Source organism: Dasypus novemcinctus, chromosome 10, assembly GCF_030445035.2.
Source record: "Dasypus novemcinctus isolate mDasNov1 chromosome 10, mDasNov1.1.hap2, whole genome shotgun sequence".
Classification (NCBI taxonomy): Eukaryota; Metazoa; Chordata; class Mammalia; order Cingulata; family Dasypodidae; genus Dasypus; species Dasypus novemcinctus.
In genome coordinates, this window is record NC_080682.1 from 102,314,613 (window position 1) to 102,330,625 (window position 16,013).

Here is a 16,013-nt window from a genome sequence, read left to right on the forward strand (position 1 = left end):
GAGAAGCTGATTTGCTATGTCAGAGAACACATAATTTAATATTTTGATAAATATTTTCAAATTCTCCTCCAATTACTACTGATCAAACTTGTATGAGGGAAGCAGCTACGAATACCCCAAGACTCTGTACATGGTCAATTTTAAAAATCTTTCTATTCTGATACATGGAAAATGATAATCTCACTTTGTGAGTCTTTTGTATATGTGTGTGTGTGTAAATTACTTGCTAATTATTAGATTTAACAGTTTTTCTAAGGAAGCAGATGTGGCTCAAGCTAACTGGGCTCCTATCTACCATATGGGAGGTCCAGGGTTTGATTCCTGGGAGGCATGCTGGCCCATATGGCAAGCTTGCCTGAGAGGAGAGCTGGTACAGCAAGATGACACAACGAAGAGACACTGAGGAGAGACAATAAGAGATTCAGGAGACCAGGGAGCTGAGTTGGTGCAAGAGATTGAGCACCTCTCTCCTACTCTGGAAGGTGCCAGGATCAGTTCCTGGTGCCGCCTAAAGAGAATACAAGCAGACAAAGAAGAACACAGTGAATGGACACAGAGAGCAGACAACAGGTGGGGAGGAGGGGAGGGGTAAATAAATCAATCTTTAAAAACAAAACAAAACAAAACAAAAAGTTATTCTACCATGGGATTGGACTAGTTTTGTAAGAACTAAATGGTTAAAATGGGAAACTGTGGGTTGTATATGTTACTGCAACAAAAAGTTTTTTTTAAAAAAAGTATTTATATAGGGGAGTGGATGTAGCTCAGTGGTTGAGCGCCTGTTTCCCATGCACAAGGTTCCAGGTTCAATCCCTGGTATCTCCTTAAAAAATAAAAGCATATTTAAGCATCTATCTCTGATAAGTAGAGGATAAGTCTCAATGGATATGACTGATTTTTACATTAAAAAAAAAAAAGATACAGGCAACAAAAGTCAGAAAGCCTGGTGGTGGGTGGACGTGAGCATCAATTATGTGGGAGATTGTCCAAGTTAGAACAGAGTATCCACATTAAGTAACAGTAGGAAATAAGACTAGTGAGAGGAGATGATCCCCCAGTGAAAGATCCTGAATATAAGGGATGAAGATTCAAACTTCAACCTACTGGCAGTGAAGTGTCACTGAGGATCACCAGCTGGGATGTATCACAATGAAAACTGAGTTTGAGGAAGACTTTTGAGATCATTATGTTCAAGAAATGGACTGGAATAAGACGAGAAAAGAACAAAAGTCTTGAGGGTCTGGTATCCAGAATGAGGTGGAGGAAGGGATATGAGAAGAGAGTGACTGAGAAGATAGTGACTGTTTAGAAATAGTGCTGAAAATTGGGAAGCAAGTATAGTTCCATGGTTCAAGCTCTGGTACCTTCTAACAAAAAAATAAGAAGCAGCAAGAAAGAAAACAGAAATAGTGCTGAGGTGAGAGAGGAATTCAAGAAGAGGCTGGAAATGGCATGCTTGGTAACTGGGAGACAAAATGGTAGTATAGCAAAGAACAGTGACCTCTTTCAGATGCACTAAGGCATGTGCTGGTTAGCACTACAGGGATTTAAGAAATTCTGTAAGTCACCCAACTGAAAATATACATTTCAAAAGATACCACAAAGCCACTCTAGCAAACCCATCTGTCCTGGCTACTCAGTCCCACTAGACTTTACTGATGGAGAAATACCACTACATCTTCATTCAATCATTCATTCACTGAACAAACATTAATTAGAATTTAATCAATGTAAAGTCCTAAGCTAGGTGCATAAAGGATTGAATCACACAGTTCCTGCCGACTGATAAGCTCAGCTCTATCGTTCTCCTTGTCAATGAACTGTTGCCTACAAATGGCAGGCCAGACTGCTGTACAGAGATGCTGAATCTCTGATACCTACTCCTAACTGCTATTTATGGTACATAAAAACCCTGAACAGCTCAGGCTATTCTTGGCCTCGGGTTCATAGTCTATTGTTTTCCTTTTTATTTATTTTTTTCCCTTTTCTTTTTAATTAAAAAAAGAAAGAAAGAAAGAAAGAAAAGGATCCTCTCCACTGTTCCCTCAATTCCTTACATTATGGCTGGCCTCTAATTTTGCCTAGGACAAAGAAGTGAGAAGGTCAGCTTTGTCCTCCAGATTTCCTGAAAATTGGTAAATAGAGGAAAAAGGATGAATTACTGGCTAACTCTAGGCTAAAACTTAAAGTACCTTTGCTTGGTTCCAGAAAGGTGTGATAAGATTAGGCGGCAGCCCTACTTCTGCCACATGATTTCAAGCAAAAAGCCTGAACAAAAAAATCCTGGCTACTTGACAACAATATGCTTATCAAATGCTAATCTACCTCACCAAAGCAAGTTAATGAGGCACATAAAAACCCCAGAAATGTTATGATGGCTTAGAAAGGGGCATGGGCATATCTGTGCCATGCTAACCAGTTAGAGATGAGATGTCTACATTCCTCTTATTTCCTCTAGGGTAAGAACTTCCCCTTCTTCCCCTTGGCCCCCGAGCTTGCAAGAAGGGCTTGTGCGATCGTGATGAATCAGGAACAGAGGGTTGTAGAAGACTCACTCCCATTGAGAAAGGAAGATAGGGAACCCGAGAGTAAGCTCTTGGTAAAGTGTGAACGCATGGAGACTAGGAGGCTCTTCTGTGCAAGAGTGAGGAAGCCACAGGATGAGACAAGCGTGAAACGGCTCCCACAGCCAAAGGCACGGTGAGGAAGAGGTCAATGTGCTCTTGCCTCGGGGCGCACCATACTCAGGGTGCACCATACTGGCTTATTATATCCCAATCCTGCCCCCAATATCTGGCCACAGCTGTCACCAAAGAAAGAGAGCAAAGGCAGCTGCCATCCCTGCGTGCAGCTTTGCTAAAGAGAATCTGGTTCCCTTGAGGCTGGAGAGGGGCTTTACTCACATTCTGTCAATGATCTTGATGAAGACGCTGCAGTCCTGGAGCTGCAGCACAGCCTCCACGGGATCAGCCACGTGCAGACTGTTCACCTGCGAGACAAAGGGAAGAGCCTGGTGAAACTATTATTACAAATGTCAGGAGCGCTGTGGTTTGTTCCTTTTCCAAGATGTTAACAACTCTCCATTCACTTTTGAGTGCCTACAATTGAAGGCTACAGGAACGAAGAGATGGACGATTTTGTGTTTTAGTTTCAGCAAAGAAATGTTTCTGTACCCCACTTATCTAGTTAATGCTATCCAATAACAGTCATGTGAAATGCTTCCACTGGCTTAATTTAAACAAGAGCTTAAATTATTCTCCTAGGCTCCAAAATGTACTCATCAAATGCAATGAATGTACCACACAAACACACAAAGTATTAATGTATGAAGTGTAACACTTGAAATACAGTATACTACACTTTCTGTATCACTAAAAAAAAAAAATTCTCCTCAGATGTTCCAACACTTCAAATATAATTAGGCATAAAATGATTCTGGAGGGATAAACAAAAAACTGGTACCACCAGTTGTGTCTAGAGATGAACTTGATGGCTAGAATCTGAAATGGGAAAAAGATGTTTTTTTTTTTTTACATTATAACCCTGTGTCTCTTGAGTTTTTACATTATAATCCTTAATATCTCCTGAATGTTGAAATATCCATTTAAAAATTTAAAATTACACATATTTGTACATCCACACATGCACATAAAGTCTTTTTTTCTTGAAATTTTATTAGTTGAAAATTCCAGGGAAACGGACTTGGCCCAGTGGTTAGGGCGTCCGTCTACCACATGGGAGGTCCGCGGTTCAAACCCCGGGCCTCCTTGACCCGTGTGGAGCTGGCCCATGCGCAGTGCTGATGCGCGCAAGGAGTGCCCTGCCACGCAGGGGTGTCCCCCACGTAGGGGAGCCCCACGCGCAAGGAGTGCGCCCCATAAGGAGAGCCACCCAGCGCGAAAGAAAGTGCAGCCTGCCCAGGAATGGCGACGCCCACACTTAATGCCGCTGACGACAACAGAAGCGGATAAAGAAACAAGACCCAGCAAATAGACACAGAGAACAGACAACCGGGGGCGGGGGGTGGGGGTGGGGTGGGGATTAAATAAATAAATAAATCTTAAAAAAAAAAAAATCCCAAAATCAGGGAGCCACTGGCTTAAGGTGGTCATAATTTCATAAAAACAACAGAACTTTAAAAAAATGTAATCTTAAGTGGAATGCAAACATCTAAAACAGAAAGACATGGAATTTCATGTATATTTATTTTCACCCAACTTTTTCTTTTGAAAAGCTCAATGTTACAGAAAAGCTGAAAGAAGAGTACAATGAATACCTACAGAGTTACATACCCTTTGACACATTTGCTTTTCCTCTTTCTCTGTTGCCTGAGCTATTTGAAGATTTCAGATATGACATTTCACCATTAAATACTTCACATTATGTTTCTACAAGAACAAGGACATTCTACATAATTACAATATTATTATTGTGATAGTGTGACTCATGACCCCCCTATCCCCAAAAATGTCCCATCCTAACCTAACTCCTGGATCCTGTGACTATGTTAGCTTCCATGGCAGAAGGGACCTGGCAGATGTGATTTAATAAGAATCTTGCCATGGGGGAATTATCCTGGATTAATCACAAGGGTCCTTATAGAATGTTGGAGATGTGACTCCGAAGCAAGAGGTTGCAGTGATGTGAGAAAGGGGCCATGAGCCAGGGAATGTACGTAGCATTCAGAAGCTAAAAAAGGCAAGGAAATGTTCTTCCTTGAAGCCTGCAGAAGGAACACCACCCTGCCCACATCTTGATTTTAGGCTTCTGACCTCCAGAACCATAAAAGAATAAACTTGTGTTGTTTTAAGCCACTAAGTTTGCGATCATTTGTTAGAGCAGCAACACAAAACCTAATAATTGTGAACTTAATATCATCTAAAATAAGAGTATATATTCAAATTTTCCCAATTGTCCCAGAAATATACCTCCTGTTTTTTTGTTTGTTTCTAAACTTAGTATCCAGTCAAGGTGTGTATTTTGCATTTGGTTGTTTATAGTGCAAGCTTATTGTTAAAGTTCAAATATATAACAATTACTTCCTAGCTTAATCCATACAAAAATCTGAAATCACAGATATACCTGACATTTGTAGTCTTATGTCAGTCTCAGCCCTGCACTTAGTTCTTATTTTACTCTGGGTGAACAGAGAAAATGCTGACTCATACAGATTTTAACAGCTTGTCTTGCTATCTCAGCATATTCCATTTAACCTGAATTAGACAGACAAATGAGGAGGAAGAGATGTGTTTCAAAGTTGCATCAATAATATCAAACAGCTGATCCTCATTAATTGAGCAAATTTTATCTCCATAGATGAAACCAACTGACACCTACCATTAGACGTTGTTTTTCAGTGATGTAACAGTTTCTGGCACTAAGTAATGTTGTCATATGCACTTGTTCGTGTAGCTGACCCTATCCAATAGATTCATTAGAAAATTCATTTCATCTTTATTGTCCCCAGACCTATTATAACCACTATCAAATGTCTCTCAAAATTTCTATTTTAAACAAGGCTAAATTACCACATTGGGGGGAAAAAATGCATATAAATGCTGTACAAAAAGCAGCCAATTATACGTCAATTTAAAAAAAAGTTTTTTTTTTTTTTTTTTTTTAAAGCAGTCAAAATTTATACAAGTACAGCCAGAGTTCCAGAAAGATGTCTGGTCTTACCCAGTAGTTATAAATGTAGGTTGAAAAATGTTTGTAAACAAAAAGGCTCAAGGCTGAACATTAAGAGAGAGGAAAAAAATGTTTTATCCGAAACTTGAAAAAAACAGGTTAACCTAATTAATAGTCCACATGTAGCAAACATCTATGTGTGACTGCCAGGTCCTGCAAGGCACAGAAAGCAGCTCAATGTCATGATCGGTTGTTTTCAAGGTGTGAACATTTTGTCCTTAACAACTTTGAAGGCTTCAGGATGAAGTGTATTTTGTATAACTGTGTGTACTTGGAGGTAAGGTTTCCAAGTGCCAGCTTTCTGTGCCTCTCCCAGAGCTGGCCCCTTCCTCTCCCTTCCTTCCACTCCTCCCAAGTATTCCTGCTGGTCCTCCCTTCCTCCATCGGGGCCAAAAGTAGATCCAACAAAAATACCACTCGATGAGAACAAGGTACAGAACCCAAATCGCTCCTCTGATGGGAACAGTCTTTTAAAGCAAAGCATAGTAGGCAATGCGGACTCAGAACTGGCAATTAAAAGGGACCCTTTAACAGAGACATCCACAGGTATTTCCCCCCATAACAACAGAATTTCAAAAACCTGAAAAACATGAAGAACAGACCTCCCCATTAAATCACCACTGGAAAAATAGACTCTGAATAAAAAAACCAGTACTATAAATCCAAAAAGCAAAAAAACAAAAAAAAAAAACCAATTCAAATTAAGCCAATACAATCCCATCTATTTTTAAACTTGCTTACTAACCTTGCAATTGCAAGGCCTCAAAAAATTGATTACAGACTCAGAATTGTTTCTCTCCACGGAAATCTTTAGTAAAAGGCGAAAGATTTATACGATCTGAAGAGAAACCAGAGCATGTGTTTTACTGTGTGACACAGATCTTCAGGTGACTGAAACTCCAAGTACACTAATGGTTATTATTTATCCAGAAGAATAAGTGACTTCTATTTTGTTCCAGACAATTTTATGAAAGATACCTCATTTTGGGGGAAATCTAAAGGCCAAAAGAAAAAGGGGAATCTACCAGTTTTAAAATAGGAAATGTCTTGTGTGCAGTGCATTGTGGGTATGCAAATGAGGCAGAACCGCCAACCTAAAAATTCCAGAAATACCTTTTATTCCTTTTCATGCTAGACCTGAGGCTACCACCAGGGGCACAGCAGAGACCAAATTTACAGGGGTATTGACTTACTTGATATAACCAGAAAAAAATATGACTTTGATATATAATAGGTGCTCCAAGTAAACACTTATTTTCAATTAAACAAAAAAAGTTGATCTTTTCTGTTTTTTTTTTTTGCCAGTTCCTGGCACTCAAGGAAATCTCTGTCATAACGCTAGCTGGATACGAGTCTAAGCAACCTACTAACAGACTAAGCAACAGACACCTCAGAGCCTAAATTTCAATGGCCTTAGTTAAAAAAAAAATTACATATATTTGAACACCCACACATGTACATAAACCCTTGTTATTAATGCAATTAATGTCATATCTGATTCTTCTCAAACATAAAATTTGGCATAAAACTTTGGGTGAGAGGAATATCCTTGGGGAACAGATTAAAGAAAAAAAAAGTTAGGCACCCCAAAGAAAATACTTCACAATTCTAATTCAACTGACCTTGAAAGTATCATGCTGAGTAAAATAAATCAGATACAAAAGGAAATATCGTATGATCTCACTGGTACGAAATAATTAGTATAGGGAAATTCATAGTCAGAAATTAGAATACAAGTTATCAGGGGTACAGTTGGGGATAGGGAATGGGGCATTAATGCTTAATTGATACAGAATTTCTATTTGGGGTGAAGGGAGAAGTCTGGTAATGGATGGTGGTGATTGTAGCACAACTGTAAATGTAATTAACACCACTGAATTATATATCTGAATGTGGTTAAAAGGGGAAAATTTAGGTGGTATATATGCTACTAGAAAAAAAATTTTTAATCTGTAGGACTATACAACACAGTGAATCCTAATGTAAGGAATGGATTATAGTTAACAGTGTGATTATAATAATGTTTTCTCATCAATTATAACAAAGGTACCACACTAACAAAAAATGTTAACAGTGAGGGTAGGTATATGGGAACTTTTATTTTCTGCATGACATATGTGTAAACCTCCTACCTCTCTCATTAAAAAAAAAAAAAAAGAAAATTCAAGGGGAAAAAAGGAATCCCAAAGAAAAAGTTCATAATCCTGATTCAACTGCCCTATTCTCCTTCTTCAGCTTCAGGCAGGAATTCATCTAAATTATTCTACTTCACTAGGAAATTCAGCAGGGGTCACATGCAAATGAATCAGGTACACAGGTTATTCAGCAAACGTAAATGGCTGACTTCTACAGGAAAACCTCATAAATTCTAGAGGCACTACCTTCAGAAGTAGCCCGGGCTGAAGTTTACCTTTGTAATTACCAAAGGAAGGGTTTGCTAAACTTATAATTAAACACATATGCATGACTAAGGGGAGAAGATTTATCTTGCTTAAGAAACAAGGTATTTTCAAGAACTTCAACATAGTGATTATGTATGAACAAGTAGATTCTGTTGTTTCAAATATGTTCTTTAAAAAATACTAGGCTGGGAACCCCCAGACAAGAATTTTAGGCCCAGCTGCTCCACGAACTTGCTGGGACCTTTGTTATCAACTTTACCTCTCTATGCCTATCTTCTCACTTATCAAGTGAATGGAATTTCTATCTTCTTTACCTCAAAAACAGTGTGGGCTCAAATGGGATTTTGGATGCAAGAACACATTTAAAAATATAATGTACAAATACAAGGCACTATTACCAAGTCAAAAAACTAAAATAAAATTAAAATAATAAAATTAAAATAATAAAGCAAGACTTCTAATTCTTAGCAGTTAAAACTACATGCACTGAAAAATCAAGATAAAAAGAAATCAATGATTCAACTAATGAGATGACAGTATTTATTTCATTTAAATACTATTTATCGAAAAGAACTTCTAGATGGATCTAAATCAAATTCTGTTGAAAGTAAAAAAAAGTGTGGAATATAAAATAAGACCTCTTGTTGAAGTCTTTTCTTTTAAGGACTTATTTTTATTTATTTCTCTCCCCTTCTCCCCCACCCCCTCCCCCCCAGTTGTCTGTTCTGTGTCCATTCGCTGCGTGTACTTCTGTGTTAGCTTGCATTCTTGTCAGGCAGCACCGGGAATCTGTGTCTCTTTTTGTTTCATCTTCTTGCTGCGTCAGCTGTGTGTGTGCAGCGCCATTCCTGGGCGGGCTGCGCTTTTTGCATGGGGTAGTTCTCCTTGAGGGGTGTACTCCTTGCATGTGGGGCTCCCCTGCACAGAGGGCTCCCCTGAGTAGCACAGCACTCCTTGTGCATGTCAGCATTATGTGTGTGCCAGCTCACCACATGGCCTAGGAGGCCCTGGGCATCAAACCCCGGACCCCCTATAAGGTAGGCAGACACTATATCAGTTGAGCCACATCCACTTCCCTCATTGAAGTCTTAAAGACAATATGTTTATACCATCTTCTGAAAAGCACTCAATCTAATTGATCAAGACAGGCCAAGACAGTGGATGTGGCTCAAGCAATTGGGTTCCCGTTTACCATGTGGGAGGTCCAGGGTTCAATTCCTGGTGCTTCCTGGTGAAGGTGAGCTGGCCCGAGTGGATTGCTGGCCTGGGCAAGAGTGCTTGCCCATGCAGGAGTGCAGGCCCACGCAGGATACTGGCCCAAGAGGAGAGCTGGCGCAGCAAGAAGATGCAACAAAATGAGACAAAGAAGAAAGAGGATGTGGCTCAAGTGATAGAGCTTCCACCTACCATATGCGAGGACTTGGGTTGGATCCCTGGGGCCACCTGGTGAAAAAGATGAGAAAGTGTGCCTGCATGGCAAGCCAGTCCCTGCTTGAGTGTCCATGTGGCGAGCCAGTGCCCACACGTGTGCCTGCAAGCACCCGCATAGTGAGCCAGTGCCCTGCACAAGTGAGGCACGCAGCAAAATGATGATGCATCAAAAGAGACGAAAGGGAGAGTCAAGGTGAAACACAGCAGAAACCAGGAACTGAGTTGGCACAATTAACAGGGACCTCTTTCCCTATAAGAGGTCTCCAGGATTGAACCCTGGTGAATCCTAGAGGAGAGTAAATGAGAAGAGAAGACAACACAGACAGCAAAAACAGCATGGCAGGAGGAGGAGAAGAGGGGAAGGGTGGAAATAAATAAATCTTAAAAAATAATAAAAAAGAAAGACACAAAGGACAAACAATACAAGACACAGCAGACCAGGGACCTGAGGTGGTACAAGAGACTGAGCACATCTCTCCCACTCCGAAAAGTCCTGGGATTGGTTCCTGGTGTCGCCTGCAGAGAAGACAAGCAGACAGAGAACACATAGCGAATGGACAGAGGGAGTAGACAATAAGGCAGTAGGGGAGGGAAGGGAGAGAGGGGAAAAAAAAAACAGGCCAGTGTAAATTTTCTAGAAAGATTCTGATCCCTTTTTCACCTGCTAATATTGAAAAGACTTAAGCATCCAAAAAGCATCTCCCTTTTATACGTGTCATCTAGGTAAAACAGTCAAAGGCTAACTAATAAGACTAAGAAATCATACCACTTAGCTGATTTAAAGCCACCTAGGGACTCTGGACTCATCTCTTACACCAGTGAAGTAATAATCTAGTAATCATTTCTTTGGTGGACATTAAAACAAATATTTTGGGGAGCAGATACAGCTCAAGTGGTTGAACGCCTGCTTCTCAGGTACGAGGTCCTTGGTTTAATACACAGTACTTCCTTAAAAAAAAATTCTTCCTGTGAATTATTTCGCTCTTAAATGAGAAAGTTTTGTAAATTGAGGAACTGGAGAAGCTCTTCATCTCAAGTCAGTGTATAAAACACAAGAATGAAGACTGAGCTAACCCAAGAGCTGCATATAGGCTTGCAGAGTTGGTAAACGTTGTTGAATCTTAAAATTCCCCATAACAATGCATTCATTATGATTTCAGGTTATAGGATAATTTCAAGCTACACTTTTAAGTAAAATAAAACATACATTTATTTTTACATCATAAAATGCAAAAATCACTGAAAATTTGGAAAAAAAAAAAACACCCCAAAAAACTGCCACCACCACTCATTCTATTTTAATACTTGGATTTCCAGCAATTTCCTGTATTTCTTTCCAGTCTTTTTTTCTTTTATAATTTTTTAAAAACCCCATTTGTAATGATTATATGTGTTTCTTCTATGCCACTCTTCTCACTAGTGTAACAGAAGCATATTATGCTGCTATACTTTCACGAAATTCACTTTAGTTGCAACAGTTTTTGTTTAAATTGAAAAATTCTACTTTAAATTTTAGTTTAAATTTTAGTACATGTTAATTGTGATTTTTGAGAAAAATATACAAGTATTTGCTAGCTAAATAAAACTAGACTTGTGTCTGTTCTTGTCTGTAATGGTATTAGTTGCCATAAAACAATCCAGGGGGAAGCGGACTTGGCCCAGTGGTTAGGGCGTCCGTCTACCACATGGGAGGTCCGCAGTTCAAACCCCGGGCCTCCTTGACCCGTGTGGAGCTGGCCCACGTGCAGTGCTGATGTGCACAAGGAGTGCCCTGCCACGCAGGGTTGTCCCGCATGTAGGGGAGCCCCACGCGCAAGAAATGCGCCCCATAAAGAGAGCTGCCCAGTGCGAAAGAAAGTGCAGCCTGCCTAAGAATGGCACCATCCACATGGAGAGCTGACACAACAAGATGACGCAACAAAAAAGAAACACAGATTCCCGTGCCGCTGACAACAGAAGCGGACAAAGAAGACGACGCAGCAAATGGACACAGAGAACAGACAACTGGGGGGGGGGGTGTGGAAGAAGAGAGAAATAAATAAGTAAAATAAATCTTAAAAAAAACCAAAAACCAAAAAACAACAATCCAGGACCTACTAAATAAACAAATAGATCAACTTAAAACAAGGTGGCTAAAGGATTTCCCAATATTTATAGTAATCCAGTTGGACTTGAGACCTAGTAGCCACGGTACCCACAACCCAAATATCCTATTTTTTGGGGGGTGGGGGGATGTGAGGTAGTAAGGAGGAGGAAGAGACAAAGTTTCAAATATAGCTATAAAATAATGAAAAGTAGTATATTAAAAATAAAATATGGGGAAGCGGACTTTGGCCCAGTGGTTGGGGCGTCCGTCTACCATATGGGAGGTCCGCGGTTCAAACCCCGGGCCTCCTTGACCCGTGTGGAGCTGGCCCATGCGCAGTGCTGATGCGCGCAGGGAGTGCCGTGCCACGCAGGGGTGTCCCCGCGTGGGAGCCCCACGCGCAAGGAGTGCGCCCGTGAGGAAAGCCGCCCAGCGTGAAGGGAGAGAAGCAGCCTGCCCAGGAATGGCGCCGCCCACACTTCCCGTGCCACTGGCGACAACAGAGGCGGACAAAGAAACAAGACGCAGCGGATGGACACCAAGAACAGACAACCAGGGGAGGGGGGAAATTAAATAAATAAATAAATCTTTAAAAAAATAAATAAATAAAATAAAATATGAAAACGGTAGACGAAGAACACATTTTGAACATTAAACACTGATTTCCTGGGAAGCAGTTGTGGTTCAATCAGTTGGGCTCCCGTCTACCATATGAGAGGCCCTGGGTTTGTGTCCCGGGGCCTCCTTGTGAAGGCAGGCTCGCCTGCATGCCACAGAGAGCCGCCAGCCCGCAAGCACCGCAGAGTGCCACCTGGCCCGCAAGCACTACGAGGTGCCGCTGGCCCACAAGTGCAGTGGAGAGCCAACTCAGCAAGGTGACACAACAAAAAGGGAGACAAGTAAAACCACAGAAGAGCACACAATGAATGGACACAGCAGACAACAAGCGGGGGGGAGGGGGCAAAATAAATAATAAATACAGACACACAGAAGAACACACAGCGAAAGGACACAGAGAGCAGACAGTGAGCAAGCCAAAAGGGGGGGAATAAAAAAAAAAAACAAACATACCTATTTCCTGGCTAAAGATCTGATCATGATTAAGGAAATATGCCTTATTAAACCAATGCTAATTGGAAATTAAAAATTCATTTTCATAAAAAACAAAATGAAACATATAACTTTGGTCCCTAAAACAAAAACAAACAACAACATTTTCTTTAAAATATCCCCCAATTTAAAAGTTGGCTCTTCAATTAGTCCTGATTGACCAACTAATCAACAGTCAGCACAACTACTAAAATAACCTGTGCCTTCTAGCATTGCCAGGCAATTTTTTTTTTTTTCAGGTAGGCTAGGAAAAATAATTTATCGGGAAATGGAGGAAAGAACAGAGCTTGCTGAAATGGGAGACAAAGGCAGAAATACAAACCAAGATCTGGTGCAGGCTCCTCTGGGCAGAGAGAGCCCCAGGCAATATTTTAAGTATCAAGAATATTTATTGAGATATTATGCCAAATGTTTTTTACACACATTACCCCATAATAACCCCATGAAGTATTGTCATCATCACCCCTATTTTAAAAATGAGGTGCTGAGAGATTTAACTTTCCATGGGTCACACAGACTGGCCAGAGCTGGGCTGCGAAGCTGGGCTGCCTGACTCCAGGGTCCATACTCATCACCACCACACTCCATGGCCTCTTTGTTTCTCTGCAGCTTTAAATGCTTTAATAATCTGTTTTTTTTTTGTTTTTGTTTTTTCATTTGCCATAGTCTCTGGCAGAAAATATATGAAAGGGAAACGGACTTTGGCCCAGTGGTTAGGGCGTCCGTCTACCACATGGGAGGCCCGCGGTTCAAGCCCCGGGCCTCCTTGACCCGTGTGGAGCTGGCCCATGCGCAGTGCTGATGCGCGCAAGGAGTGCTGTGCCGCGTAGGGGAGCCCCATGCGCAAGGAGTGCACCCATAAGGAGAGCCGCCCAGCGCGAAGGAGGGAGCAGCCTGCCGAGGAATGGCGCCGCCCACACTTCCCGTGCTGCTGACGACAACAGAAGCGGACAAAGAAACAAGACGCAGCAAAAAGACACAGAAGACAGACAACCGGGGGAGGGGAGGGGAATTAAATAAATAAAAAAAAATAAAATCTTTAAAAAAAAAAAAGAAAATATATGAGAGACATACTGGGAGGATTTTGGTGACATGGTCAAGAAAGCAACAGGACACAATGGAAGCAGAAAGAAGCATGGTAAAGAGAGCAAGCACCTTGCCTCTGAAGACTGAAGTTTTGAATCTGCCAGGCAGGAAAGTTCAGCACCAACCCTTTTAGTCAGAAAAATACACAGGAAGCAGATGAAGATAGGTTTCCATGCAATCCCTGGGCACCTCAGAAAAGCCAAACTCTTCTAAGTAGAGTACATAAGTAGAGTCATGGATCATTATCAGCAGCCACATCTTCAGAAATAACAGAAGTTAAAAACTAAAGGGAAAGGCAAAGGCAAACTATTTACTTAGGCTGGAGATGAGAAGACTTTACACAGCCATGGCTCCTAAAAAAACTCTTCTCCCACCCCTCCCAGGCTTCCTGGAGAAGATGAGCAGACACAGGAGAGGAAGACCACTCACCCAAGAGAGGAGTGCAGCTGCCCGGGTGGCATGGAGCGTCATCTTGGTGATGCCAGATGGTCACACCAAGGCACCTGGAACACCAGAGAGGAGGAAGCGCTGTTAGTTATATATATCCAAGATGAAGGAGGAGAGGGGCAACGCTTCCATTTACAAGCCATAAACAATTATATCACTTTTTACTTAGCATTTAATCCACCAGTGCACCATGGGAATTTTTAGAAATTTGTGATTTAGAAATTTTTTGTAAACATCAAAATTACTATAAAATTTATGTGAGACCTGACAGTATAAAACCTTGCTTTTAATTCAATGCCCATAAGCATCCCCCCACAATCTTTCAGTTCCACAGAAAATACATTTAAAGCTGACCTTGAACCTTGCCCTATGGGACATTGTGCCCTTAAACATGGAATAAACAAAGTTTTTCAGACACACCTGAGTCTGAATGCTGATTCCATGTGACTTTGGACAAGTTAAGATAACCTCTTTGAGCCTCAGTTTCATCATCCCCAAAATGGGCTCTGCAAACAACTCTCTAGGTTACTGTGATGTTTATAGATAAAACAGATAAAGCAAACAGCACAATGTCTGGCATATGATAGTTATTCAATAAATGAGTCACTGTTTTTAGACAAAAAGGTTGATTTCTGGATCTTTCTGCAGGTACCCAAATTCTACCTAATTTACAATAAGTAAAACATTTGCAGAAACCTCTCCAAATTCTGGATTTTTCTATCCCCTACAGATATGTCAAAGACTTGGAATCTCAATGGCGGACTGGGCATATCCAAACCAATGTCTCTGGAAGAGGCCAACCCCAATTCTGGAGGAAATCCCATTGGACATTTAACCAAAGAGCAGGTACCTGTCCTGGTATTCTTAGCCCCAATTTCCCCTCCCAATGGGAATCTGCCATCTGCCTGCAAACCTGCCCAAGAGACCACAGACCTCCCTAGTCCCCATTACTCCTTGCAGGCCTCAAACTTCCCACAAGTCTCCACGGAAGCAGTCTGTTACTACTCTAGGAGGAACAAGCCCAGCGAGAGCCACAAAACCTATTCATCCCAGTCACCCCAACACACGCATATTAGCATCTCTGAGTTGTAGATTCCTTGGAATCACTCTTTGCTAAGAATCTACTGTATGCAAGGTGGTAGGAATAAGACAGACATGATATTGTCCAAAAAGGTGCTGTCCAGTTAGGGGATGAGACATAAATCTGAAATTCACTCCCCATCATCTCTTGGTTCCTCCTATCCAAGTATACGCTCATTAGTGACCAGCTAAAAAGATATTTCTTTAGTGACTCCATATATTTGCCTTTACTAGAAGCTACACTGAAAATGGGAAACAATGACACAGTCCCCACCGCTGAGAGGCTTATAGCTAGATGTGGAATAAAATTAATCATTTATGAAACACTAAATAATAGGAGAAAATAAATGCTAAATATAACTAAATGCTAATTATAATTGCTTCCTGACTGCAAGATCCAACATGATTCCACCTAGCATACCAACATCACACTCTTGGAAATAAGCCAATTCACCTGGGCTTCTGACAAGAGCAAGTTAAGTAGTTAAGGGAGGGCTCAGGAGGGCAGAAAAGCTAAGCGGCCTACATGTCCCTTGGCTTGGACGGATTTTCACCAAGCGTGGCCTCTCCATGAGCAATGACTGCCTAGCCCTTGGGGCAGGCAAGGACAAAGGCAGATGGCCTCAATTACTGTACTCCAATAAGGTTTTACTGGTGGCTGTCAGCTTAAAGCTGGAGGGACC

At 41.2% G+C, this 16,013-nt stretch overlaps 1 protein-coding gene and 1 non-coding gene across 27 annotated transcripts in view; both read right to left on the reverse strand.

Moving 5' to 3' along the window:
* Window positions 1–16,013, reverse strand: part of NUMA1 (nuclear mitotic apparatus protein 1) — a 105,684-nt gene that overhangs the window by 24,652 nt on the left and 65,019 nt on the right. For all 26 annotated transcript variants that reach the window (XM_058305869.2, XM_058305878.2, XM_058305865.2 and 23 more), the window contains 2 exons: window positions 14,233–14,306; window positions 2,904–2,989 (listed from right to left, as the gene is read on the reverse strand). In XM_058305869.2, the coding sequence (XP_058161852.1) occupies window positions 2,904–2,989; window positions 14,233–14,274 (128 nt within the window). In that variant the 5' untranslated portion in view covers window positions 14,275–14,306. The remainder of the gene's footprint in view (window positions 1–2,903; window positions 2,990–14,232; window positions 14,307–16,013) is intronic.
* Window positions 6,431–6,546, reverse strand: LOC111760068 (U5 spliceosomal RNA). Its single transcript, XR_002793860.1, has one exon. It is a non-coding gene; the product is annotated as a U5 spliceosomal RNA (small nuclear RNA).